Here is a 24,642-nt window from a genome sequence, read left to right as displayed (position 1 = left end):
CGTAAAGTGAAAATAAAGCAGGCGTGCATGCCCGCAACAACAATTATTAGGTTTGGTGGGTACCTGCCCTTATTTTTTTCTAAGAATGTACAACATCCTTCCCTCACACCAAAATAGAAATGACTTTTATAATTTGAAAGCCTGCTAGTGTCATTTTTGTAAAAAGATTTTATTTATTTATTTATTTGTCAGAGAGAGAGAGAGAGAGAGCACAAGCAGGGGGAGTGGCAAACAGGAGAATCAGGCTCCCTGCTGAGCAAGGAATCCCACCCGTCCCAGGACCCTCATATCATGACCAGAGCTGAAGGCAGAGCTTAACTGACTGAGCCACCCAGGTGTCCCTGCTAGTGTCATTTTGATAAAGTAAATAAATTAGAAAGACTACTAGAAAGGATAAAATAACATAAAACAAATAAAAAGACATACTGTAAAGAATATACAAAAAGATACCAAAACAGACTTAAAGAATTATCAGTAAATCATACTAGCTAAGATAATATATTTAAAAAATGGTTTGGGGAAAAATAAATCCCTTCAACTAACAGGTTCTCTCCAAGAGGACTGCCAAGAGCAGCAGTTCTGAGTCCTCCACAGGGGTCGGGGTTGTGGGGGGCGCTCAGACAAGCAACTTCAGACTTCAAGCTACATTCCACAGTAGTTTCTAGATACCCTGGGATCATCTTCCGCGGGAGAGATGCCCTAACCATGGCTCCAGGCTGGCCCTGGTTTCTGGTTGCTTCCTTTGGGTATGACAGCAAGGGCGGATCTGATGTCCGGATTTCCCAGCTCCAAACCTTCAAAAGCTCTTCCCCTGGTTCCTGAATCTAAACCCTCAGGAGCCCAACCTCAGAGTAGGGCTCCTTCTCGCGGGTTCCAGGGCCTCTCCCCCCACCTGCCTTCCCCGGACCCCACCCCTGAGCCCTCCCAGTGCACTCCCAGGAGGAAGCCCACCTGCATGGTTTCCCGCGGCGCGCACTGCGCCTTTCCCGGACGCAGACCCGGCTGTCTTATTCCCTTCAAGTCACATCCCATCGCCACGTGCAAATGAGATTTCCCCATCTCCAACAGGTCTTGAGGGGCCGGGTGGTCTTATTAGCCTTTGTGTGTCTTTAGGACACGGTTCTTTGCCGGGTCTCCGTCTTGTTGGCTGTAAAAAGGGTAGGAACGCACTGCATGCACACGTGCGGTCTGGGAGCTGAGATGCTCTAAGGACCGAGACATCTGTGTGCGCCCCCGAACCTGCACACAGCTGACACCCCACTAAAGCCTGCTGACGCGGTAACGGCAAATGTGTGGCTTTTACCCACTGGCTGGCTCTTCGAGGTCCTCAGCCAGTAACTCCTGTGTTTGATGTAACATTTGGTGTCCAGCAAGTCTGCACCGTCCTCGGGCGCAGAAACCCTCGGGGACTTGTGGCGCCCAGGCCGGTCCCCGTTCCCAAGAGGCTCGCAGTTCAGCGCAGGCGGCTAAGAGGGTAGCTCGTTCAGGTGAGGAACACTCTTCCAACGTGAGCAGGTACAAAGGTGGAAATGGTGAGGCAAGAGTGGAAGTTCCCGGGCTCCGGGGCGGGGTTGCGACGGGGACCGCTGCCCAGGGCCCCGCCCGAGACAACTTCTGAGTTTCTCATTGGCTGCCGAGAACCCGCCCTCGCGCTGGCAGCCAATCAGAGGCTCCTGGGGGCTGAGCCCGACGGGCGCTGACGCGAGCGCGGACCTGCGAGAATGCCGCCCGGCCCCCGGGGATGCGGGGAGGCCAGGCGCGCACGAGCCCGGTCCTCGGGCCCGCTGAGCCGCCGGCCATGGACGACGAGCAGCCCGACAGCTTGGAGGGCTGGGTGCCGGTCCGCGACGACCTCTTCGCCGAGCCCGAGCGGCACCAGCTGCGCTTCCTCGTGGCCTGGAACGACGCGGAGGGCAAGTTCGCGGTGACCTGTCACGACCGCACAGCGCAGCGGCGGCGGCGCGAGGGGAGCCGGCCCGAGCCGGCCGCGTCCCCCCCGAGCTGGGCGGGCCTGCTCTCGGCCGCCGGGCTCCGCGGCGCGCACCGGCAGCTGGCGGCTCTGTGGCCGCCGCTGGAGCGCTGCTTCCCGCCGCTGCCGCCCGAGCTGGACGCGCGCGCCGGCGGGGCCTGGGGCCTGGGGCTCGGGCTGTGGGCGCTGGTGTGGCCAGCACGCGCGGGCCCCGGGGACGCGGCGCTGCAGGAGCTGTGCGGGCGCCTGGAGCGCTACTTGGGCGAGGCGGCGAGCGGTTGCGGCGGCGCGGCGGTGCGTGACGCGCTCTTCCCGGCCGACGGCGGCGAGCCCGACTGCGAGAGCCTGCGCGACTTCCGGGACAGGGCCCTGCGCGCGCGGTGGACGGCGGCGGGCGCGCGCCTGCGCCAGGTAAGCCGGGCCCCCTCCTGCCGGCTCAGTGCGGCCGCTGGGCTGAGCGCGCTGTGGGTGGGCGTGGGTGGGCGCGGGTGGGCGCGGGTGGGCCCGGGTGGGCCGGTAGTGTTCCCGAGAGCCCGGCGGCCCGCTGGCCGGCCAGGTGACGGTGGGCGGGGACGGGGCGGGGCGCGCGCAGGTGCACAGGTGCCTGACACCTGTTTCGGGGCGGGGGACGGCGTGCTCCGGCTGGTCACCGTGCATCTGGCGGAGCCGGCTGTGCTCACAGGATTTGCCAGAGAATAGCGGAAACAGAACCGGAAACAGCCGTAGTGCGTGTGGGAAACAGCAACAAGCACTAGATGTAAACACTTCCCGGTTCTGCGAGTGGGGGGACGGGAGCAAGGGAGACCCCTGCTCTAGACGCTGAAGGGGCCTGGGGGAGACGGTTCGGAAAGTGACGCAGACTCGGTCACATGGAAAGCCGAAGGGGAGTGAGCTTTATTTACCGATCTGGACTAGCAACAGGAGTGCAATTTTAAGCTTAAAAGAGGTCGTTTGGGCAGCCGAACAATTCATTCTTAGAGTTACAAACTTACAGAATTTAAGGGGAGGAGGAACGCAAGTCCACAAAAGGGTTTGGGAGAAAAAAGACGGCGTGCATATCCACAGTTTACTACGGTGGCCAAGATTTAGTGATCTAACCCCCTGGACATGTCCTCTTGCTTGCTCGTTCTCGTCATAGGTCGTTCTTAATCTGGATGATTTTTCTGCGCATTATTTTGAGGAAGAAGGGTGTGGGAGAGGAATTCAGCCACGTTGCAAACTCTTAATTACATCTCCTTCAGCTGTCTATGGAATGAGCTTTTTAAATTAAAATGGCTTTATAAAAGGAGCTTGTTAAGGGTGTCACGGCATTGAATGATTACAGCAATAACATTCTACCGTGGATATTGCATGATTTCATTAACCATTCTTGTTTTATGGGGCCTTTTGGTCGGAGGACAATAGCATCTTCATATTTAATCAGTATTTCAAATTTTAAAGTTCAGGGCATTAAAGTTTCTTTAGTTTTGTTTGTTTGGCTTGAGCTTATAAATAACTGCCCTTCCTTGAGCTCTATTTACTGTCTTCTAGGTTCTTCAGGGGCATGAGAAAGCCCAGACCATGGTAGCACTGATGAACGTCTATCGAGAGGAAGATGATGCATACCAGGAATTAGTTACCGGGGCAACTATGTTCTTCCAGTATTTACTGAAGCCATTTAGGGATATGAGAGAAGTTGCAACTTTATGTAAGCTTAGTATTTTGGTATGTTTTCTTTATATTTTTATTTTACCAAATTACCCTTTGTCACATATTATTCTTATTATTTTTAAAGATTTTACCTATTTATTTGACAGAGAGAGAGATCACAAGTAGGCAGAGGCAGGCGGGGGTGGGGGGGTGGGGGGAAGCAGGCTCCCTGCTGAGCAGAGAGCCGGACTCGGGGCTTGATCCTAGGACCCTGGGATCATGACCTGAGCCGAAGGCAGAGACTTAACCCACTGAGCCACCCAGGTGCCCCTGTCACATATTATTTCTTTAGGCCCATTTGACATTGAGTCTGTTTTTGTGCCTTGCATTCACCGTTCTGTTTAGATGGTATGATATATACACTGAATTTATTTTGTAAAACAAATTTTAAAATGAAGGCATTTTACATTGGTCATCTGAATACATTAAGATTTTTGCAGTTTTTCAAGGGTTAAACACATTCTTTGCTGATGACTTGTTTTTGATGTGATGCGTATTTACTTGAGCCTATTTTCAGACTCTAAGGACATATGCAGATTTCTAAGAAACAGGATGAAAATATAAATAGCAAGGCCCTGGGTCATAATTCAGTAATTTAAGCTTTAGTAAATGTCATCATCGCTCTTATTTCCTGGAGCTCTGGAACAATCCAGTGACCTTAGTTAGAACAGGTGTTCTCCTGTCAGTGTTACAAAGGAACCTAGAGCCCAGAGGGGTTAAATAGCTTCCCCTGGGTCTCAACCAGCTGGAGTCAGAAGACATCAGAGAGATCTCTTGATCTCTGCCCCCTGCACTGGGCCGGCCACACATGTTCTCATGCCCAGCCAAGCTTTGGGACTGTAGAAATGGTATCCTATTTAGAGAAAACTCATACCCCTCAGATTTCCAGAGAAAGTTGTTCTGCTCGTTACTCTGAAAGTTTATTATTTGGATAGTCTTTTCTTCCTGTATATATTTTTCTTTAATTAACAGCTTCCCTGAGATATAATTCACAGACCATACCATTCACCTGTTTAAGGTGTATAAGTCAGTGGTTTTTAGTATATTCATTTGCACAACTGTCACCTCTGTCTAGCTCCAGAACATTTTCATCACCCCCGGAAAGAAACCCCATGCCCAGTAGCATCACTCTCCATTCCCTTCCCCCACCCCGCACCCTAGGAGGCCACCACTCTACTTTCTGCTTCTGGGCACTTCATCTTGTACGGGATCAGGTACAGATTTGTGTCTGGATCTTTTCATGTCACATAATGGTTTCAAGGTCCATCCACGCTGGTGCACGTACCAGAACTTTGTTTCTCTCTCTGGTGCCGTAGTATCACATATGGATAGTACGTGTGCACGCTCTGCTTACCCACTCAGGAGCTGGTGGAGCTTTGGCTTGTTTGGCGAACATTTAAACTTCCATTCAGAAAGTTAGTTTCCACTTTTTGAATATTAGGAATAAAGCTGCTGTGAACATCTGTGTACAAGTGTCTATGCGGACATATGTGTTCGTTTCTCTCGGGTGTTTACCTAGCAGCAGAATTGCTGGGTCATAGAACTGTCAGACTTTTCCAATGCAAACGTACCATTTTGCATTCCTGCCAGAGGTGAGGGCTCCAGTTTGTCCACATTATTGTCAACCCTTGTCACTGTCTTTTTGGTTTTAGTCATCCTGGTGGATGTGAGGTGGTGTCCTAGAGTTTTGATTTACATTTCCCTGATGGCCAGCCTCTATGTATTTCTTAGAGTAACAGCTTTGTAGAAGAATTGGCTGCCAATAGACTGCGAGTATATGCTATAATTATGAATGTTTAGATTTTACTATGTTTAGGTTATGTATTATCTTTGCATTTCGGAGAATAATTATCATATTGAAAAAGCTTCCTGTCATATCCCTAAAAGAAATCGTAGTGATAGCTAACACTTGAATGCTGTGTACCAGGCCCTGTGCTTAACAGCACAGGTGCCATTTAAAAAATTGTGGGTTTTTCTAAATTTTTTAAAATTTTAACTTAATCTCTACACCCAGTGTGGGGCTCACACTCACAACCCTGAGATCAAGAGTTACACACTCCACCAACTGAGCCAGCCAGGTGCCCCGAAAGAATTGTGTATTAACAGAGAAACGTAACTTGAGAGCATTCCTGTCTAGAAAATGTTATTCTAGTAATGCAAGGTAAAAGTAGGTTTTTCTTTTTCTTCATACCCCAGAGTATCCCTTTGTCTTCCAGGTGGTGTCTAGCTTAGAGCCTCCTTCATACTCAGTAAGGAGTTGCTGAATGAAGGAAATTTAATTTAGTAGTAATAAAAGTAGTTGGCATAATCTATGCAGCCAATTTCCTTTCAGTTTCCTCTGGCTCTGCATTACTCTTCTAATACGATTTTCGCATCTTCTGTAGAAATCCTTGGATGAGGATAATTTGGGTCCTAAGCGGATAGTTGCCTTGGAGAAGGAAGCCAAAGAATGGACCAGACAGGCTGAAGAAGCCATAGTCTCTATTCAGGACATTACAGTGAATTATTTTAAAGAAACAGTAAAAGCATTAGCAGGTAACAGTGTAAAATTCTATACCAGGGTGTGTGTCATTTTCATTTGACTCAACAAACACTTGAGGCCTCTTGAATACAAGGCCCTGTGTTTCTTAGGAGCTGGGGATTCAGCATAAGGATGAGTATAAACAGACACTGTACAGTCTGGTGAGGGGAGAGAGATCCTACTTATGTATTCCTTCCAACACACGGAAGATGGCGCTAGCAGCCATCTTCTTCCGTGAAGAAGAGACGCATGGGGCTCTGAGAGCTGCCAGGAGGCACGAGGCTCCTTCACTAAGTCAGTGAAGGCCTCTGGGAAGTGGTGCCTGTCCCCATCTCTGAAGGGTCAGTGGGAGTTGAGAGAGCATCAAAGTGAGGGAAGAGTGTTCCAGAAGAAATGACAGCCACCAGGTTCTCTGGCTGAAGGGAGGCTGGCAAGTGTGAGGAACTTAAGGAGAGCCTGGGGGCTGGAGCAGAGACGGAAGGGGAAGGGACACGGGGCGGAAAGAATGCTGCAGTCGGGTGGCTGGGCGGACGAAGGACTTCTGACGGAGTAAGTCGTGGTAGCCGATGGCCCCAGACAGGAAGCTAACATGTGCCATTTCGTTAAGTTCCATTCAACAAGGGAAATGTCCGTGGTCACGAAGTAGGATTCTCTGTATCTGTTTTTCTGAATGGTGAGAGTTCCACAATATGTGAAATGAAATAATAAGCTTCAAAGAAGAATGGTGATCTTGTGGGTTTTTTTTTTTTTTTTAAGATTTTATTCATCTATTTGAGAGAGAGCACAAGCAGGGAGAGGGATGGAGGGAGAGGGAGAAGCAGAATCCCTGCTGAGCAGGGACCCTGATGCGGGGCTCTGTTCCAGGACACTGGGATCATGACTTGAGCCCAACGCAGATGCTCAACCGACTGAGCCACCCAGGTGCCCCTTGTCGGGTTTTTATTTTTTGTTTTTGGTTCAAACTATCTGTCTAGCTTGACATAGAAACAGTCTGGACATACATGCACCAAAATGTAAGAAAAGATCGCCTCAGGTAGACGAGATTCATGATTTATAATTATTATTTTTAAATGAAGTATCTGAAATTCTTTGTAAAGATTTTAAGTACTCTCTACACCTCAATGTGGGGCTCGAGCTCACAACCCCGAGATCAAGAGTCCCATGTTCCACTGACTGAGCCAGCCAGGAGCCCCAAAGTATCTAAAGATTTTATACTGATGTCCATGTATTATTTTTGCAACAATAAAAAATCACTAAAACAATTTTTCTCTTAGAAAGGATGTTTTGCAAGTAACATGGAAGGCAGTAAACAATTAGCTCAGGATACATTTTTCCCTTTTCAATGAGTTGTAATTATGTTTTATTTTGTTAATTATAATCCAACAGGAATGCAGAAACAAATGGAACAGGACAAGAAGAGATTTGGCCAGGCTGCCTGGGCCACGGCAACTCCCAGATTAGAAAAACTCAAGCTGATGTTAGCCCGAGAGACTCTGCAGCTCATGAGAGCGAGAGAATTGTGTTTAAATCACAAAAGAGCTGAAATTCAGAGAAAGGTAAGACAAAGATAAATGAAACCTGGTTGGGAAAAAAACCGCACACTTTTGGGGCACCTGAGTGGTTCCGCTGGTTAAGTGTCTTGGTTTTGGCTCAGGTTATGATCTTAGGGTCATGGGATCGAGCCCCTCGACGGGCTCCACACTGGTTGTGGACACTGCTTAAGATTCCCTCTCCCTACCACGCCAGCCCCCGCCTGACGCACATGCATTGTGCACACGCTCTCTCTAGAAAGGAAGGAAGGAAGGAAAGGCAGAGAAAGAAAAGGAAGAAAAAAGAAAGGGAAAGAAAAAGAAAAGATAAGAAAAAAAGAAAAGATAAGAAAAAAGAAAAAGAGGGGCGCCTGGGTGGCTCAGTGGGTTAGGCCGCTGCCTTCGGCTCAGGTCATGATCCCGGGTCCTGGGTTCGAGCCCCACATCGGGCTTTCTGCTCAGCAGGGAGCCTGCTTCCTCCTCTCTCTCTGCCTGCCTCTCTGCTTACTTGTGATTTCTCTCTGTCAAATAAATAAATAAAATCTTAAAAAAAAAAAAAAAAAGAAAAGAAAAAGGAAAAAGAAAAGAAAGCCCACACTTCTAGGTAGCACCTTTCTTTCCAAGCACTATTAACAGACCTTCCTTGCTTCACTCATTCCAACATCCTCTACTCGCTGAAAATTTAGACTGTGGAAGGTTGGCCATACAGCTTCTTTCGGTCAAGATGCTTTTGAAATATTCTAAGATGCTCCTGATAATAACACTGAGCTCAGTACTGAAGTGGGTACTACACTTAAATCAGTGAAGCAGTGTTTCAGCACAACTCGGGAGTAATACAAAGGTCCTTCCTCCTAGGGTCACAGCCATTTAAATTTCTTCCAGTAACGATAAAAGTTTGAAGCAGGAAACAGTGCAGATGCCTCACTGCTATTGATTTTTCTCTAAACCTGAATGTTTTTGTATGTTTCAAGGGTAAGTTAAAGTATTTGTAACAAACATTGAATGAGGCATTTTCGTTTTGTCACTTGAAAGGGAAGAATGTTTCTTCTGTTTTCTGTTTGGTCTTAAGCAGAGAACAGAAAATTCATCTAATGCATCTAACATTAGCTTTCAGTGTACTAATTATTTTAACTTGCTCTTACTTTTTCCATGAAAACAAGATGGAAGATCTTCCAGAACAAGAAAAAAATACAGATGTTGTAGATGAATTAGAAATACAGTATTATGAAATCCAATTAGAACTGTATGAGGTTAAATTCGAGATATTAAAATATGAAGAAATACTGCTTATAACACAGTTGGACTCAATTAAAAGGCTTATAAAAGGTAAGATTTATCTTTAAATGTGTATGTTAAAATGTTTAAATCACACATCCAAGGAAATAGATGCCACATTATTACTTCTTAAAGTTGGCTAAAACATCTACTGAAATTTCCTAAAGTTTCCTTTTAGCATTTTTGTTATTCCAGTGATACAGTCATAGTTAAACACACAGCAAAACAGAGAAGGGACTGGTTATCCCACAGTCCCATGACCTAGAGATACGGAGTGAGGACAGTATGCTGGAGAGCCCTGTTTGTATACTGATGTACACAAGTAAATACCAATTTTTAAACCCAAACTGCATATCCTGTTTAGTAAGCTCTTCTCATTTAATACATAATAACCATCTTTCTGTTGCATTTTAATGGCTTCACAGTGTTTGATTATATGGATATACCAAGATTTCCAGCCTTTCACTATTGCAAATGACAGTGTGGCAAAGAACCCTCCTTTACACATCCTTGCCTTTAAGAGAGATAGTTTTTTTTTTTTTTTTTTTTTTTTTTTTGAGAGAGAGAGCACAAGCAAGGGGAGCAGCAGGGAGAGGGAGAAGAAGACTCCCCACTGAGCTGGTAGACTGATCCCAGGTCCCCGAGATCATGGCCTGAGCTGAAGGCAAGATACTTAACTGACTGAGCCACCCCGGCACCCAAGATTATTTCCTGGAATAAATTTCCAAAGATGGATTCGTTGGGTCAAGGACGGTGCAGACTTTGCACATGGACACACACCTGCGAACACTACAGTAATCGTCCGATTCACATTTTGTCCTCACTTCTGTTACCTTCTGATTTCCAGATTCCGTACTATATAATGGCCTTCTAGACTGAGGTTGAGCAAAAAGACACTCCCAGTAGATTATGAAAATAGCGTTTCCCCGCACTTACACCATTCTTTTAAGTTCTGGCCTACTTGATCGAAGACAATGGCATCTTGTGCTTATCATGTGTTAATCATAAGCGTGGTGGGCACAATTCTGCACGTTTACTAGCCATCTGTATTTCTTTTATTAACTGTCTATCCTTGGTCTTTGCCCATTTTTCTTTGGAACATTCCCTTTCCACACGAAGGCTATAACTCTATTATCTGTCCTGTGTTGCAGATATTTGCTTTTTCTTGCCTTGCAGAAATAGTTCATTTTTAGGGAGCTCTGTCTCCTTTCAGTAAAGTCTTCCTGAGTTTGTTGTTATGCCTGACAAAGGGCTCCCTATCCCCAAACTATATCAATATTTTACTGATGTTTTCTTTTAGTATGTTTGTGATTTATTTATTTATTTATTTATATTTATTTGACAGAGATCACAAGTAGGCAGAGAGGCAGGAATATGTTTGTGATTTAAAAAAAAAACCACACATTTAGCTCTCTAATCCAGGTTAAATTAATTTTGATATGAGGTAGGAATCTCACCTTCCCCCCAAAATTGCTAGGTAGTCCCAGTCCCTGATTTTGAAAACATTTTCCCTGGGTGCTTTTACTGGCTTTCGGTCTCATGTCCAGAATTATTACATTTATTTTTATCTAATTATGCATTATTATTTTCCTTTTGCTAGTTTGTGAGTGGCTTCCGGCGCTGGTCCCATATGTTCTCATTACTGTACTTGGATCTACATTTTAGTGTCTGGTACAGCAAGCACCTCCCTCAGGACTCTGCTTTTCCCCAGGTTTTCTGACTCTTCTCATTCCTTTATTCTTCCACACAAACTTTAGAATCATTTTGGCAAGTACCAAACAAACAAATGAACCAAAAAAACCCCAAAACCAAAAAACCCATAACTCCTTAGAATTTTTATTGGGACTGTGCTTAAAATTAGAGATTAATTTGGGGAGAATTATCATCTTTGAATTTTGAATCTTCCCATTCAAGAACATGGTATGTCTCTCCTTTTACTTATGTCTTTGCCTGCTTCAGTTTCCTCCGCATAATTATTTTCTTTGTACTGAATCTAAACATTTAATTTAATCCTAGTTTTTCAAAAAACTTTATGGTAATTTCAGGTTATAAGCATTTTACATATCTAGGGGGAATTTCTATTTAAAAAGTTATCCGGAAAGATGTATGCCAAATTGTTCATCATGTTTTCCTCTGGGAATGGAATTCCAAAGGAAGGACGGAAGGAGAAAGGAAGAAGAAAATTTCACTTTCTATTTTGCTCAGTTCTGTAGGGCTGGGATTTGTTATAAGTGGCACGTATTTTTAAAAAATACATATGTAATAATTAAATATCTTTAAGGCGCCAAATGCCACACTGCTGGTCGAAGGTAGTTACCTTTGTGGAGGCCACTGAGTGCTGATTATCAAGGGCCCTGACTTCATCTTCTAAAGAAGTAATAAGGGGCGCCTTCAGCTCAGGTTGTGATCTCGGGATCCTGGGATCGAGCCCCACATTGGGCACTTTGCTTGTCAGGGAGCCTGCTTCCCCGCCCCCCCACCTGCTGCTCTGCCTACTTGTGCTCTCTGTCAAATAAATAAAATCTTTAAAATAAAGAAAGAAAGAAGTAATAAAAATGTACACAGTTTTTATGTTCAGATGTGCATCACTGTAAAATAAATAGATAGTAACAGGACCCGGAATATTCTCGTACAGAATGTGCAAATGAGAGGGCACTGCGTTGCCATTAAAATTCTGTTTCCGGGCGCCTGGGTGGCTCAGTGATTAAAGCCTCTGCCTTTGACTCAGGTCATGATCTTGGGGTCCGGGATCGAGCCCCACATCAGGCTCTCTGCTCGGCAGGGAGCCTGCTTCCTCCTCTCTCTCTTTCTGCCTCTGTGCCTACTTGTGATCTCTGTCAAATAAATAAATAAAATCTTAAAAAAAAAAATTCTGTTTCCATCACATGGAAAATGGCCTCTTAGCCCTGTGTTGTTGATACATGTGGCTGTGTGTATGTGTACGTGTGTGTAGCTGTGTGTGTGTGTACACACATGTTAATAGCGGCTCTCCCTAGGTCGTGGGGTCACAAGTCATCTTTGCCTTCTAACATTTAAAGTATTTTTGTGTGTTATTTTTTATACCCAACCATGTTTTAAAGACGTCATCAATGTTTCTAGATAAAGAGGAGGAGGTTGTCTATTATGACCCGTGTGAAAGCCCAGAGGAGCTGGGAGCGCTCGCTGGCGTGGCAGGGCTGCCGGGGGACCAGAGCGCGGAGGTGAAGGAGCTGAGCCGGCAGCGTGGGCGCCTGGAGTCGCAGCGGGGCGGGATCTGCGCGCGGAGAGCCCGTCTCAGGAACAGACAGGTAGGCGCGTGGGCAGCGGCTCTCCGCCCGTCCCCTTCCAGGGACTCCTTCTATGGAAAATAAATAGGTGTTGAAAGGAGGGCTTTCTGCCAACACAGTGATTAATTTCATGTGTTTACATACCTATCAGTGGCTTCAAATAAGATATATTTACTTTTTTTTTTTTTAAAGATTCTGTTTCTTTTGGGGCCTAAGCATTTACCGTAATGTCTAGATTTTTGATTAATCTGTTCAACAACTGTGTCGAATGCCTGTTACATACACAGTTATTTTTAAAATAATGGTAGGAAGAAACTTCTAATAATCAGCTATAGTATATTCTAAAATTTATTTTAAATTACCGATTATAGAATATCAGAAATAATGGGGCACTTGGCTGGCTCAGTCAGTGGGGATCAAGTGTTGATCTTGGGGTTGTGAGTTTGAGGCCCATGCTGGGTGTAGACATGACTTAAAAAAAAATTTTAATCTAAAAAAAGAAAATTCAGCTCATATCACTCCTTGTATTTGGTGAGTGATTTTTTTCTTAATTTTTAAAAACTCCATGATTACATAAAAGTGATATACTAAGAATGGTTAAGCCCAGTTAAAAAATACAGTTTTTAATATAATTTTCCAGGTATTTGTGGGTTGGATATGGTTGTGTAGGTATGTCTGGACATGAAGTTACTATTGTAACATTATGAGGAGATGTGTTTAAAACCGTCGCATGGAAACAGATTCTTAGAATACATGCTAATTCAGGACAGGGGACTGCCTGTGTGTCCCCTCATTTCCACCTGGGGGGTTTGCTTTTCCATCCTTCCCGGCACGAAATCAGCTGTGGTCCTTACCACCGGGGGCAGCCCGTCCGCATGTGTCCCATGACTGAGGGGAGGCAGGACCACGGAGCCACACCAGAACCCCCCGAGAACGATTGCCTCACACGACAGCACAAACGCAGTGCCTCCTTCTGCCAGGCGTCTCTGCTAGCGGCCACGGCAACAATGCACACGCGCCGGTGACTTGTATCGTTTTCCCAGGATCAGTGCAGAGAGAACCATCGGCTCCGACTGCAGCTGGCGGAAGAGCGTGTGAAACATTTCCATCAGCATCATCGTATCCAGGTGGTAAGTGGCTGAAGAGAACGCGTCTCATGTTCGCATCACGTGACACACTGGCTTAAATCTACGGAGAGGGGATCTCCCCTGGTGTGGGGGGTGGGGGGCGGCCGCCAGGCTTGATCCTGGGGAGCCCGCAGTCCAGCCCTGCAGTCTGGGGAGGGGGCCTGGGACTTGGGCTGGGGGAGGCACTTGCATCCGGTCACTGGTCCTTTCTCTCTCAAGACTTCTATTTGGAGAAATGTACAAACATCTGTTTCTTTTTATACAGAAAAGAGACAAGATGAAAGAGGAAGAGCAAAAGAAAAAAGAATGGATAAACCAGGAACGCAAAAAAACACTCCAGCGGCTGAGAGCATTTAAGGAGGTAAGTTCTAGAAATAGTCCCCTCACCTGCATTTTCTAGAGAAATAAACGAAGATCACCCGTGCTGGGAGAAAAGTGTCAAGTATTATGAACAGATCATTGGGAACACAAAATGTTCCCCAAACACCATTATTTTTAGTGTAGAAATAAAAAACAAAAATATTAGAATATTTTTTAAAAAGATTTTATTTATGTATTTGAGAGTGAGCAAGCACACACGCATGATTGGGGGAAGGGGCAGAGGGAGAGGGAGAAGCAGGCTCCCCGCTGAGCAGGGAGCCCAACACAGGGCTCCATTCCAGGACCCTGAGATCATGACCTCAGCAGAAGGCAGGCGCTTAACCGACTGAGCCAGCCGGGCACCTGAAAATATTAGAATAATAAGTTTTTGACATTGCTGTGCACCAGGGTGCTTGCTCTCCCCTCCTGGCCCGCGGGGTTGACTCTGCCTGCTGTAGTGTTGCCCAGCCAGGAAAATGGACGGCGGCTACACTGGCCTCAACCTTAGCTCACGTTTCCTCAGCTGTAATAAAGAATTCTCTAAAATGCAGGCAAGGGAGCAGAGTGACATAGTGTGTAGTGAAGTGCTCTGGGAAAAGTGAATAGGTTTAAAAAGAAGGTAAATAGCTACTTATTTAAAAACAATGTTAAACTAGTGCAGTATAAAACATACATCTGTTATCACACATCTACAACACACACTTTCACAAAGACCCAAGTCTGTAGCCGCCCCTGCAAGGAGAGACCGCCTGCAGCCAGACAGAATTCTGGAATAAGGTATTGAAGGTGTGCTGTGATGCCAACAAGAAAAGGAGCCACTGGACGGATAAATCAGGACATCCTGACTTCACCTTGCTTTCTGATGTGCTTACTGCTCTGATCATAAATGAGCACCTACCGTATACCGGCCCGGTGCTAGACACGTATGTTCATTCTCTTAACCATGTGACCCTGAGCGGCCACACTTAGTCCAGGCTTATATGCAGCCGCCTATCTCGAACTCCAGAGCCGCAACAGGCCCTCTCCTGCCTGGGCAGCACATCAGAATCACCTGGGGAGCTTGAGTCACGAATGGGGCGCCTGGGTGGCTCAGTGGGTTAAGCCTCTGCTTTTGGCTCAGGTCATGATCTCAGGGTCCTGGTATCCAGCCCTGCATCGGGCTCTCTGCTCAGCGGGGAGCCTGCCTCTCTGCCCACTTGTGACCTCTCTGTCAAATAAATAAATAAAATCTTAAAAAGAAAATGAATATTGAAAGTCACGAATGCCCAGACCCACCTCTGGAAGTGGGAAGACCCAGTTGGAGCATGAGGGGATCCCATGTTTGCCAAGAAGTGCCACCCTCGAAGGGAACAAAGCCCAGTTGACCACATTTGAAAGGAAGGAAGGGAGCAGGAGAAGACAGGAAGTGAATCTCGACGCGTGATAACTTGTAGAGCCAAGACAGGTTGTTTTTAAATTTCTGCGGCGCTGCTTGGAGATCAAGGGCTTACTTTGTCTTGGGTGAGCCCTGGGGAGACAGACCTCCCAGTAACATAAGGCAGAATTCAGCAGGCCAGGGTCACTGCAACTTGCAGCTGCAGGGATGCTGAGGAGGAAGTCCTGGGGGGTTGGGCATCCCCCCCCATCAGGATGGCTAGACGACCCCGGAGTCTGGCCCGGAGTTCCTGGGAGTCCAGTTCTGTGTGTCACACAGTCACTCCATGACTAGCGACTGCTGGTCATCGGTGAGGTCTGGGGCTTGCTGCCATCGCTCTGCTGTTTGCTGTGGAAAGACTTGGAAAAGCATGGGAGGGAGACCATGCAGGAGTCAGACCGCCCCAGTAAAGAGGCAGGTGAATTTTCTGGTGTTCCAGTGCATATAAAAGTGATGTTTACGCTGTACTGTTATCTGTTTAGTGTTGTCTATTAATAGCATGAGGTCTCCAAAAATGTACATACCTCCATTTAAAAATACTTTATTGCTCAAATGTGATCATCCGGGCCTCAGCCAGTTGTGGTCTTTCTGCTGGTGGAGGGTCTTGCCTCCATGTCACTGGCTGCTGGCGGGTCACGGTGGCCAGAGGTGGGCTGGCTGTGGCAGTTTCCTAGAATAAGACAACGATGAAGTTGATGGTCTTACACGGACACAGTTTGGGCACCCCAAAACAACTGTTTTTAAAGATTTTTATTTGGGGGAGAGAGAGCATGAGAACACAAGCACAGAGAGGGAGAAGCAGACTCCTCACTGAGCAGAGAGCCCGACTCAGGACTTGATCTCAGGACCATGAGATCATGACCTGAGCTGAAGGCAGATGCTTCACCGTCTGAGCCACCCAGGCGCCCCTCCCAAAATAACTATAATAGTAGCATTAAAGACCACTGACCACAGATCACCATAGAAAAGTTAATGATGAAAACATGTGAAATATTGCAAAAATGGTCAAAATGTGATAGAGAGACATGAAGTGAGCAAATGCTGGTGCAAAACAGCCCCAAGAGACCTACTTGATGCAGGGTTGCCACAATATTTGCAAGGCAAAATAAAGCCAAGTGCAGTAAGACGAGGTGTGCCTGTACTCTTTGTTTTGCACTTTTGGTATATTACTGCTAAGTCTACATTAGTATTATCACATTACGTACAGCCTCTGCCAGGTTTTTTTCCACTTAAATTACATTTTTGAGATGTGTTCATGTTTATAGATAGAGATCTAGTCCACTCTATTGGCTACATATTTACATTTTCTGTTTCACTGGCTAGTCAGTGCCTTCATTAGGGACCGTGCCCCGTGCTCCCACCACTCAAGTTTCTTTCTTTTTTTTTTTTTATAAGGTTATGTTTTCCTTTATCAAAGTAGTACTCAAGAGACCAGAATGTTTTAAATTTACATTTTTAGGGGCACCTGGGTGGCTCAGTGGGTTAAGTGTCTGCCTTCGGCTCAGGTCGTGATCTCAGGGATCGCAGCCCCCGCATCCGGCTCCCTGCTCAGCGGGGTGCCTGCTCCCTTTGTCCTTCCCCCTTCTGTGCTCTCTCAATCTCTCAAATTTAAAAAAATATAAATTTACATTTTTAAGTTACAAAATTTAAACCTAAAAATTGGAGAAGAGACATGATAAAACTGTCACTGTGAGGTCCACTCTGGCGGAATTTTTCATACTGTTGTTTTACATAGTTATTATAGATATAACACTGTATCATCTGCATTTTTTAGACGGTTTCACCGACTTTGTGTACTGTCTGATTTTCATTGCTACTCATACTTTAAACGGATTCGCCATCATTTTCTCAGCCAACAGTCTCCTGTTATTTTGAGTCTTATTTTTTATACTAAAATGGAATGTTTTCACCGACGTGTGTGCGTTCACATATTTATTGCAGAGAAGGTATTACACATCCAGGGAATTGATGCTTATTCCTTAGGAATAGATTTGGTAGCAAGGGCGGCTGTCCACAGTGAGAGGGCGCCGCCGCACACACAACACCATCCCTGCAGAGGCCCGTCTGCGTTGGCGCACTGAGCGTGCAGCTCTGTATGGTTTGCACCATGGCAAGCGCCTCACAGCAGTGTTTCCTTTCCAGAGATGTCCAGGTGGCTCTGTCCTAAAGACCCCTTGCTCAGAACCTGCAGCTTCACACCTGCCAGCTGGGCCTTCCCCACAGACCCCTCCGATGGCCTCCGGGAGCCACCTGTCCTCCGGGGAGCCTGGAGGTGCGCCCATCTCTGAAGTTAGCCACACGCAAACCCCCGGGGATCTGCCGGGCTCTGGAAAGACCGTCCAGAGCTCTGTTCCCGTTGGCGACCAAACACACTGCCCATCCAGCGAGGACTTGTCACCGACCCCACCACCGCCCCCGCCTCCCCCACCACCACCCCCACCTCCCCTCCCTGCTGGGCCCTTTCCGTATTCTCAGTCCGCCAATCGCCAGAACTCACACGGGAGGACGTCGGTGACAGCGGATCAGCCCCTTCCCCTGGTGTGTGACTCCTCGTTGGACTCATCGGAGCCCAGGGCTGCAGGAGCCCATCACTCCTCAGTGGGTTTCGGAGGCCCAGGTAACCACAGCCGTCTGTCCCTGCTCAGTCCCCCTGCGGCTGGCTGCCGCGTTCTCGCTGTGGGGGCAATCACCCTCAAATCAGAATCTTTTGGAGGAGTCTCTACATCCTTAAAACTCTCCAGCATTGGCTTCCTTAAGCCACCACTCCCTTAATGCAAAGTTAGCATAGCCTGAAGGGGAGTTTGCTAGACAGGATCGCCAGCTCACCGCGAGGAAACCGTCTCTAGACATTTGATGGTCTCGTGACTTGGGGTCGCTCTTAAAGATTCCCGTTTCAGGTTCTTAAGACTTGAGCGTGCGCTTGATTTCTGCCCCTGGAATTTTTCTCATGTTGCGTTGGGTTAAGCCTGCTGTTCAGTCTGCTCCGAGTCACTTCCAGATTTAATTTTTACGACTTCAGCTGAATATGGGTTGGGAATTATGGTAGAGGGACAGGAGAATGCAGAAGGCTGTTCTTACAGACTGGAGGACTGAGAAGCCGTATTTTGGGAGATCTTTCTAAAGTGAAGGGGTCAAAAAAAACCCCAGTAGACCCCATTTTGCCTTTGCAAGTACAATACAGTGAACACACGTGAATATTTTGTTGAAGGGCTGCCGCTCTGACCGGTAGGGAGTTCTAATTCCAGCTGATACACTGGCTGCCGAGGAGACGGGCTTAAATCCGTCTGCCAGACTCAGAGCGGCTGCTTTGCGGGGGGAGGCGGTTAGATACATCCCCGCAGAATTCTGTGTGCATCTGGTGCAAAGACTCTGCTGGAGCCCCTCCACCTGGGACGGGCAAGGGTTCTGCAGGAGGGGACACGAACCGTATAAACAGAATCGTTCCACACTGCGGTTCCGCCGTACCCTGAAGCAGGTACAAACGAAAACGTCCACACTCTCAGATGGAGACCACCCGGGCTGTGCACAGGGGGTTCGCAGCAGCGTGGTGTGAACGCGGAGCAGGGGCGCGCACGGGCAGACCTCTGCGGGGTGGGGGAGGGGGCACTCATCCCAGCCGTCCTGAGGACACGTGGGCATGACCGTGTCTCTGAGCTGTGGCGGCTCCGAGGACGGGGCGGACAGGGAGGGATGGGGGGAGAGGAGTGACTCCCCTGCGCTCAGCGTGCCTGGGGAGGACCTTTCCAGCAGCTAATGAGAGCGTCTGTGTAACAGAACGAAGACACGCTGAAATCATGTCACTAACTGTCCTGGGCCGGGAGAGTATGGCCTCCTGATCGTACCTGCACTGTCTGCTCCATTTCAGGGTCTATGGATGAAGTCCTGGCCTCCCTAAGGAGGGGCAGAAGCCCTCTGCAGAGGCCAGACGTGCCCGCTCTGACCCGTCCCCACGCCTCCTTCAACGAGCAGCTTCTGGCTGCCATAAGGCAGGGGGTCAAGCTGAAGAAGGTTCACTCCGGCCTCAGCCCGAGCCCCAGCAACAAGCCGGCCAGCGACCTGGAGAGAAGCATCAAGGCAGCGCTCCAGAGAATCCAGAGAGTGTCCGCTGACTCGGAGGAGGAGGACAGCGAGGAGCAGGGCCCCAGCGGCGAGTGGGACCACTGAGTGCTCCCTGCCACCGTCCCGGCCCCCCCCAGCACTTGCATGTGGTGACGCGGGCCTGGCGCCTGGGCTGGAAACGCCCCAACAGCCCGAGAGCCGAGGGGGCTTTGCGGGATGTCCGCAGCTCTTCTGGAATGCTGCGGCTCCAAAAATCAGGGCGGGAAGTCGAGGGATGGTGACGTCCACAGGCCACACTGGAGCTGGGATCTTAGATCCCACGGAATTACGGCGCAGGAGAATAGTATCCATTTTTTCACGAAGGATTATCGAGCATCATCCCCTTACTCGGGAAAGGAGCTGCTGCCACTGGGGTAAGCCGCGGCATGCTGCTCCTGCCGGGTCTTCCGCGGGCGGCAGGGGTCTCGTCTCGACGGGCTGGAATGTGAACATGATTTTAGCAGGAATCAGAGTAAGCTGCTTCCAGCCAGGAACAATTTCAACTATTTTAAGTGAAATCTATTTTATGTATCAAGAACTATAAAAACTCATAATAAAGAACTATTTATAATGCGTCAGTGTCACTCATGAGGACAGGAAACGTCACATCTGAACAAGCTGTCCCTGCCTGGTGGGGGGCAAGGGGGCCTTAAAGCTCTTAACACGATGATTGCAGATGGACACCCGCTTAAGCAGATTCTGAGGGTGAGGGGGTGATGTTCCCAGCAGGGACGAAAGTCTCCTGTTGGGATCTTCCCTCCTCACTTTGTGTTGAATTCAGGAAGGGGACAGGGTCAACACAGTCTGCTCACTTCTCAGACGGCCCAGAGTATCCCCACGGACCTCAGAAGCGTCCCCCTTGCCGTGGCCACCCTGGGTTTCCACAGAACGAGACGTATCGACCTTCCTTTGTTTCCAGAGAAGTTATTCACCAAAACCCCCTCCTACTTCCAGAGTCTTCTTAGCTAACTCCACCTCAGAGTCAGGCCCGAGGGGCCCCGCTGGGAGGGATCGGGGCCTTCTTCCGCAGCTGCAGCCTGGACCCCCGTGTGTGGCCACTGTCAGGTCGCCCACAGGTCTGTGTCACGTCCTGCCTTCCTCGACCTCGAGAGGTGCCAACCCGACGCTGGTTCCTGTGTGTGCACGTGGGCGCTCTGCCCGCGGAGCCCAAGCTCTGCTGCCCCAGCCCGGCCCCACCTAGGTCCCCGGGGGGCGCCACATGGGGGGGGACGCTTGCTGCCAGCCACCCGCAGACCCTCAGTCCCAAACCCCAGGCACACTGAGGGCCTGTGCCTCAGGCGGGACAAGCTTAGCACGTTTTTCTGGGAAGAATCTGGTGTTTTAAAAAAACGGCAAAGTCAGAGGTTTCCCTATGCTTACTTTGCGGTGTGGTATTGTTTTTAATTATTGACATTTCAGTATCTTGAGACGTCCTCAAGCATGGCTAGGTCTCAGAATTTGCTTTGTAAGGGTTGCCAAAGTCAAGTGGCCTCCAGGGACAGGATCCTTTTCCTAAGAGAGTTCCCGCCACTAAAGCTCCTCACCTGACTGTGTTCCGTGCAGCAGAACGTCCCCCTCTCTGCAGCCGCCTCTCCCTCATTGCCCGCTTCGCCCCTGCTTCCAGCCAAGCCTTGAATTCAGCCCAGACTCTGGCCTCAGGGAATCCAGAGCCGAGGAGAGTGACAAGGGTTCCCTCCCATTGCCTAACTTCCAACCTCCCAACGTGCTCTCCCAAGGGCCCCAGTCCCTCTCCCACCCGCCTTCCCAGCTCCCCAGCCCCTCCGCAGCCCACCGGGGACCGGGGATGGAGTCCTCAACCCTCAGAGACCTTGCCCCCTGGGCGGTCCCGCCCCCTCCGCTGTGTGTCCTCCGGACCAAGCTGCCCCCGCTGAAACTGAAGTGCCTGGGATGTCCCCTGCCCCCACATCCTGGCAAACCCACACCCATCCTTCAGGGTCCGCCCTGCGGCCTCCTGCCCCACCCCCTCCCCTCCGACCATGGCGCCCACTGCCCCCCACCCCCTGCCTGCAGCCCTAGCCACAAGCGCAGCCCACCAAGGCCACAGTTCCCACCGGGACCAGCCCTCCGGCCAAAGCTGGTCCAGGACGGCCGTCCGCAGGGGCAGCATTCTCGGGGGTGCCCTGCCGTGGAGGAGGAGCTGAGCCCATCGGACTTACCTGCTCACAAGTTTTCGCCCCCTCTCGGAATCTGAGCAGGGGATCAAGACGGGTCAGCAGGTGCTGGGATCACACGGTTTCCCACTCACGACCACCCGCCAGGTGAGCCCGTGTAGGCGAATGAATTCACCCAGCAGAGCTTCGCGATGCTGAGGTCCGTAAGCTCACGGGAGGGGCGTATGGTTTTCTGCTGCTGCCGTAGCAGCCCCCAGGGACCCGGACACTTCACACAGACCATCAGCTACGGTTCTGAAGGTGCGAAGTCCGCCGGGGCCCCACGGGGCGGACCTCAAGGTGTCAGCGGGGTCGTGTGCCTTTCCAGGGGCTCGAGAGGGGAGGCTGCTTCGCTGCCTCTTGCCGTTTCTGGAGGCACCTGCGTTCCACATTGGTGGCGTTCCCCGGCGGTGGCCTCCCTTCCGCTCTGAAGCCAGCAGCCGCTCACTCTCGGACTGTCCTGCCATCAGCCAGGAAAGTGCTCTGCGTTGAAGAACCGATGTGATTAGACGCCCCCCCCCCCCAATAATCCAGGATCGTCTCCCCACCTGGAGTTCTGTAACCTGAGTCACAGCTTCGAGGTTCCCGCTGCCATGAAAGGTCACAGAGTCCCAGGTTCCAGGGACTGGGCTGTGGACAGCTTTGGGCTGCTAATCCAGGAAGTTTCTCTGGGAGAGCCTGGAAAGCCCAGGTAGCTCCAAAGCCTCTGGTCTGCAGACCACCCTCTGAAGACCGCCGGCACGCACAGGCCACAAACTCGGGGCTGTGGCGAGGGAAGCGTGAGGCAGGCACAGAGTCACAGCCGGCTCCCTCCCGGGGCAAGGGCCCGGAAGCCTGAGGTCTCACAGGTCTGAGGCCTTTTGGAGTGGCCTGGGCTCTCCCGGTTCTGGAGAAGCCGGCTGTGCTCTGGCCCCTGTTCTGGGCCCCACAGACCCCTCCCCCCCAAATCAGGGTTCTGTTAGCACCAGAACATACTGTCTCACCTCACCCCTGCAGGTACATACCTGGGGAAACTTGGGGACTCTCACCTCTGCGTTCCCAGGCTGGCAGAGCTTCCGGAAGGGTTCCAGGCAAGCGGAGGAAAAGCAGGAGGCCGGCCAGGTGGGGAGCATGTCCCCTTGCGGGGGTGGGGCGTGGGCTAGAACCTGATGTCTCCAGCCATGGGAAGCGGTCTCTGGGCAGCTTCACATAAGAGGAACTAGAGGGAGGAGGAGCTCCGGGATGATGGAGGCCGGGAGCAGGCGGGGTGGTCCGTCTGCAGAGTGGGGCAGGGGTGAAGAGGCGAGACAGCCCGAGGGAGGACCCCAACATCACGAGTCGCTGCACAGGCAGCAAAGATGGGCCAGTGCAGAGGGGAGGGTGGTGGCACTGGAGGATGGGAGCTGAACGGGGGTAGGGGAGGTGGGGGGGGGGTGACCGCTGATGAAATCATCACGGAGGTCCTGAAATGGCCAGGGGGAGAGTGTCAGGAAAGGTGGCCCTGGGCCGGATGCTTGGAGACCCCAACACTCCAAAGCAGGAGGAGGAGTGGAGGAAGGAGGGACAGTCAGAAGTGAGACAGGACCGGGAAGGAAAACTTAAGCGTCTTGGGAGGGTTATTTCAAAAGCCAGGTCAACCTGGCCAAGTGCCCCGAGAGGTAAAAGGCAGGGCCCAATGTGGTGTGAGGAGACCCCTCAGGGAGGTGGCTCTCGTGGCAGGTAGGGCCACAGGCTAACCCAAAAGGTAGCTGAGGGCCCGCGGACGGGAGCTGTCAGCAAAGAGCCTGTGTCAGTGGCCACAGAAACACTTCCACTTGGCGATGAGCTCCTACGCCAACACATCTGGCCTACACAGCGGTGCCTTCAGGTTAAATCACCCTCCACCTGTAACCTTTGCTGTCAAACGGGACGGCTGCCGAGAGACCTCCAGAGCATGGCAATGTCTGAGAAATTCTCATACTCCCAAGTACACAAGCAGGACCCAGAGGGAGCGGAGTGGGAGACAGAGTGGGGCAGGGACGGAGGACACCTTGGCAGGCACTAGATCCCTCCTCCCCAAACCTCGAAAGATATGTAAGCCCCCGCAGGACCTCTGAAGACTCACACTGAAGAAAAGGGGGTCCCAGAACTGACCAAGATCAAATTGCACGGGCCTGGTAGAACAGGGACTCAAACCAGAAACGAACTTGAATGAGGGGGGAAGAGAGATCTTATTTCTTCCACTCCTGAGCTGTGGGTTGAGAGTCACACCACCTACACGTGTTTGGGAAGAGTTGGTTCTCTGCCTGATGCAGGCTTTGTCACATGAATATCTGCTCAAACAGCTCTGGAAAAATCTTTTCTGGTAGAATGAGTCTTTGAGATTAACTTTCCCCTCACAGCCAGGAACACAAACATACAATACACTCGGCTGCCTTCTGCTCAGATTGCTAGACCTGCAGAAGAAACATGTCTATTGGGTTGGGAAGAGCACTGGTATTGGCCCCATCAAGGCAAAAGGTCACCACCTGAAGGGCAGGTGTCCCCTAAGCATACTCAAGCACGGGGCTGTCCCAAAGCAGGAGCTGGAAATGTTGGCATACTCAAAAACTCTCAATCTGTTCCACCAAAAGCGTATGGACCTCACCCCCCACTGCCATCTTTGCTTTGGCTCAGGAAGTGACCCAAGAGAACATCAACCTACCCTTTGGGGAGATCAAGAGCTTCCAAAATACTTTTTTTTTTTTTTAAGATTTTATTTGTTTATTCGACAGAGATCACAAGCAGGTAGAGAGGCAGGCAGAGAGAGAGGAAGGGAAGCAGGCTCCCTGCTGAGCAGAGAGCCCGATGCGATGCGATGCGGGGCTTGATCCCAGGACCCTGAGATCATGACCTGAGGCAGAGGCTTTAACCCACTAAGCCACCCAGGTGCCCCATACCTTCTTAAGATACAAAGGATTTTTGAAATCCTGAAAGGTTTTTGTTGACTTAAAAACAGACACAAACATTTTACTGAACTATGTATTTCTACATAAACAACTGTTACAATAAAATCAAGTGAAATTCACAAAGGTATACAAGTCTTCAAAGGGACATATTTTGGCCTTAAATATAAGAAGATAATCTGCCAAATAACATCATACTGAAACACATTAAGCAAAAACCATTAGAAACAGAAGAGAAATAGAAATTCCACAGTAGTGGGAGATGCCTACACTTTCCTTAGTCTTTAATGGATCAAGTAAGTAAAAATTAACTGTCCATA

General features: G+C 49.5%; 2 protein-coding genes across 4 annotated transcripts in view; one reads left to right on the top strand and one right to left on the bottom strand.

Annotated features, from left to right (window-relative positions):
- Positions 1-1,783, bottom strand: part of FSD2 (fibronectin type III and SPRY domain containing 2) — a 47,099-nt gene extending 45,316 nt beyond the window's left edge. For both annotated transcript variants that reach the window (XM_047738392.1, XM_047738394.1), the window contains exon 1: positions 952-1,783. The gene's annotated coding sequence lies outside the window, so the exon portion shown is untranslated. The remainder of the gene's footprint in view (positions 1-951) is intronic.
- On the top strand, positions 1,670-19,822 carry WHAMM (WASP homolog associated with actin, golgi membranes and microtubules). Of its 2 annotated transcripts, XM_047738391.1 has the most exons (11): positions 1,670-2,380; positions 3,500-3,673; positions 6,043-6,193; positions 7,566-7,735; positions 8,869-9,034; positions 12,083-12,270; positions 13,293-13,379; positions 13,642-13,737; positions 17,293-17,767; positions 19,016-19,328; positions 19,369-19,822. In XM_047738391.1, exons 1-10 carry the CDS (start codon positions 1,742-1,744, stop codon positions 19,312-19,314), a joined length of 2,445 nt encoding a protein of 814 aa, XP_047594347.1. In that variant the 5' UTR covers positions 1,670-1,741; the 3' UTR covers positions 19,315-19,328; positions 19,369-19,822. The 2 variants fall into 2 exon arrangements, with proteins under 2 accessions (XP_047594347.1, XP_047594346.1); XM_047738390.1 differs by having other exon boundaries at positions 19,016-19,822.
- Positions 19,823-24,642: the final 4,820 nt, after the last annotated feature.

This window comes from Lutra lutra, chromosome 7, assembly GCF_902655055.1.
Source record: "Lutra lutra chromosome 7, mLutLut1.2, whole genome shotgun sequence".
Lineage (NCBI taxonomy): Eukaryota > Metazoa > Chordata > Mammalia > Carnivora > Mustelidae > Lutra > Lutra lutra.
Note: the sequence above shows the minus strand (reverse complement) of the source record. Positions and strands in the feature narration are given on the sequence as shown.

Excerpts from the sequence above, each read along its gene's own strand:
- WHAMM (XM_047738391.1), top strand. The coding sequence starts at position 1,742 with ATGCGGGGAGGCCAGGCGCGCACGAGCCCGGTCCTCGGGCCCGCTGAG. Across the intron at positions 12,271-13,292 it reads CCCGTCTCAGGAACAGACAG|GATCAGTGCAGAGAGAACCA; the intron begins GTAGGCGCGTGG and ends TCGTTTTCCCAG. Across the intron at positions 13,380-13,641 it reads AGCATCATCGTATCCAGGTG|AAAAGAGACAAGATGAAAGA; the intron begins GTAAGTGGCTGA and ends CTTTTTATACAG.